General features: G+C 34.9%; 1 protein-coding gene across 1 annotated transcript; it reads left to right on the top strand.

Annotated features, from left to right (window-relative positions):
• Positions 1-551: 551 nt before the first annotated feature.
• Positions 552-2,219, top strand: LOC111389692 (serine/threonine-protein kinase tricorner-like). The gene is made up of 3 exons (XM_023014635.1): positions 552-701; positions 1,109-1,350; positions 1,473-2,219. The coding sequence occupies exons 1-3, from the start codon at positions 690-692 to the stop codon at positions 1,729-1,731; spliced, it is 513 nt and encodes a 170-aa protein (XP_022870403.1). The 5' UTR covers positions 552-689; the 3' UTR covers positions 1,732-2,219.
• Positions 2,220-2,238: the final 19 nt, after the last annotated feature.

Genomic DNA, 2,238 nt, shown 5'->3' with positions numbered 1-2,238 from the left:
AAAAAAAAAAAAAAATTATAGTTAAATGAATTTTTCATTAATTTATCTTTTAGTTGGGTAATGTAATTTCTTCCATTTTCAGGCCCCTTAGAAAAAGAGGCCCTAGGTCATTGCCTTGTTTGCTTGGCCCTAGGGCCGGCCCTAATGTGAAGCTAATAGATATATGGTATGACATGGTCGTTCAACAAAGCTCCTTGAAACATCAGCACATTTGTTTGTAAGGGTGATTAGTTAAATTTTTTTCTATGTTTTTTAAAAGAATCAATTGACAGAAGCATATTGATGGCATGCTTGGCTAAGCTTAGAAAACGTAAAATTTCCTCTCCAACATGTTAGGATAAATTAATTTTTTCTTACTTCTAAATTAAGAAAGTTAATTTTTTTAATTTTTTTTTAAAGTAACTAATTCCCTACTGTCAAAATAAGAAACTTATTTTAGACTATCAAAAAAGGAAATCATTATTTTAAAACTTGCTTATTTACTTACAAGTGAACTTTTTAATCTTAGCTGAACATGCTCTAACTCTCTTCTATCCTATAGGATAATGTTCACATCCCTCCAGGCGTAGCTTCCTCTCTTCCTACAAATTGCCTACGATTCCTTGTCTCATTCTAGGGCTTGACTTCCAATACCACAAGTCCAAGATCATTGACCAATTTATTGTCTCCAAAGATGTCTTAAAAGAGAAATGACTCCTCAAGTATGCATTTCTATTGCACGATTATTAGCAATAAACTGCTGGTGGTTCTGTATGATTGGCTGAAAACTTATTTTTATCTCATTTCAAGGTTTCTTTACAAGGAATAGTTAAAATGCTTCTCCTATGTCAAGTCACGGTTGTCTATTTATAATGGGTTTTTTGCTTGGGAAGTCTTTAGAATAGCTTAGAGAGTTGTATTGTAAGAAAGTGACATTTATCCATTTATTATGTAATCCTGCTACGAAATATCGATTTTCAGACGAAACCAGGAAGTAGGTGGGGAGGGAAATGAAGATGCTAGCCTTAGCTCAGAAGATCAATCATTGAGCCTTAATATGAATGTTTTTGGAAAGTGTTTGTGCCAGTGGTTTGCTTGTGTCTCAAAAAATATGTACCTTTATTGGCAGGTGGAGCATGTTAGGGCTGAGAGGAACTTATTGGCAGAAGTCGCCAGCCACTTCATAGTAAAGTTATACTACAGTTTTCAAGATGCTGAGTATTTGTATCTTATTATGGAGTATCTCCCTGGTGGTGACATGATGACTCTGCTTATGAGAGAAGACGTGCTGTCTGAAAGTGTGACTAAATTTTACATTGCTCAAAGTGTCCTGGCCATTGAATCCATTCACCAGCATAATTATATTCACAGGTGAGTCTGGAAATCTTTCTGCAGTTAACAAATTATTTTATGTTATACCGAAATCATAGGTGAATTAAGTCTTACTAAAGGTAGTTGTATTTGTTAAGTTATTTTCTTTATATTCTTCTCAGGGACATCAAACCTGACAACCTGATCTTTGATAAAAATGGTCACATGAAGCTCTCCGACTTTGGCCTTTGCAAGCCTCTTGATTGCCGAACTTTGTCTAGTGTGAATGAAAATGAGGCTATGGATGATGAGAATATAAGGGAACCAATGGATGTTGATGGTCGTTTTCCAGATGCTGCTCATGGTAGTAGCTGGAAAAGTCCTCACGAACAACTTCAACACTGGAAGATGAATAGGAGAAAGTTGGTAAGAAAGCATTAAACAAATTCAGAATCATTTTTCTCCCCTCCCCTCACCCAGGGGAAAAATCCCTGCTGCATCTAAGTCATGTTTGAAGGCATATGAGATAATGCTTTTAGTAAAAGGAAAACATAATAATAGGCAAATATGGAGTCAGTGCTTTTAAGATGTCTGTCCATATAATTACACCAAATATGAGGTCTTTTTTTATTATCTGGTTTCTGCTAATGTAATGGACTATATGATGGATGGCTGCCCATCCTCAATTTTTAGATCAAACTCACATGGACGAATATGCTTGTATGAAGGAAAGTCCACAATGATTACATAGATATTTAAACTTTCTTGGACGAAATTCTTAATAGCTATAAGCCGTACTCATTAAATTTTGAAATTTCCAGTTCTTATATGCAGCTTTCTGTCCTGTTCCTATAGTTAGATCAGATGCCATATATTGGCCATTGATATTTATGCCTACTGATATTTCTAATACATGATACTCCATGTTTACATGAGTAATCATCTTCT

The sequence above is a fragment of the Olea europaea genome, unplaced genomic scaffold (assembly GCF_002742605.1).
Source record: "Olea europaea var. sylvestris unplaced genomic scaffold, O_europaea_v1 scaffold6093, whole genome shotgun sequence".
NCBI lineage: Eukaryota > Viridiplantae > Streptophyta > Magnoliopsida > Lamiales > Oleaceae > Olea > Olea europaea.
This window is presented reverse-complemented; position numbering and strand designations above follow the sequence as displayed.

Coding starts and splice junctions, on each gene's coding strand:
- LOC111389692 (XM_023014635.1), top strand. Junction 1,351..1,472: donor CAGCATAATTATATTCACAG/GTGAGTCTGGAA, acceptor TATTCTTCTCAG/GGACATCAAACCTGACAACC.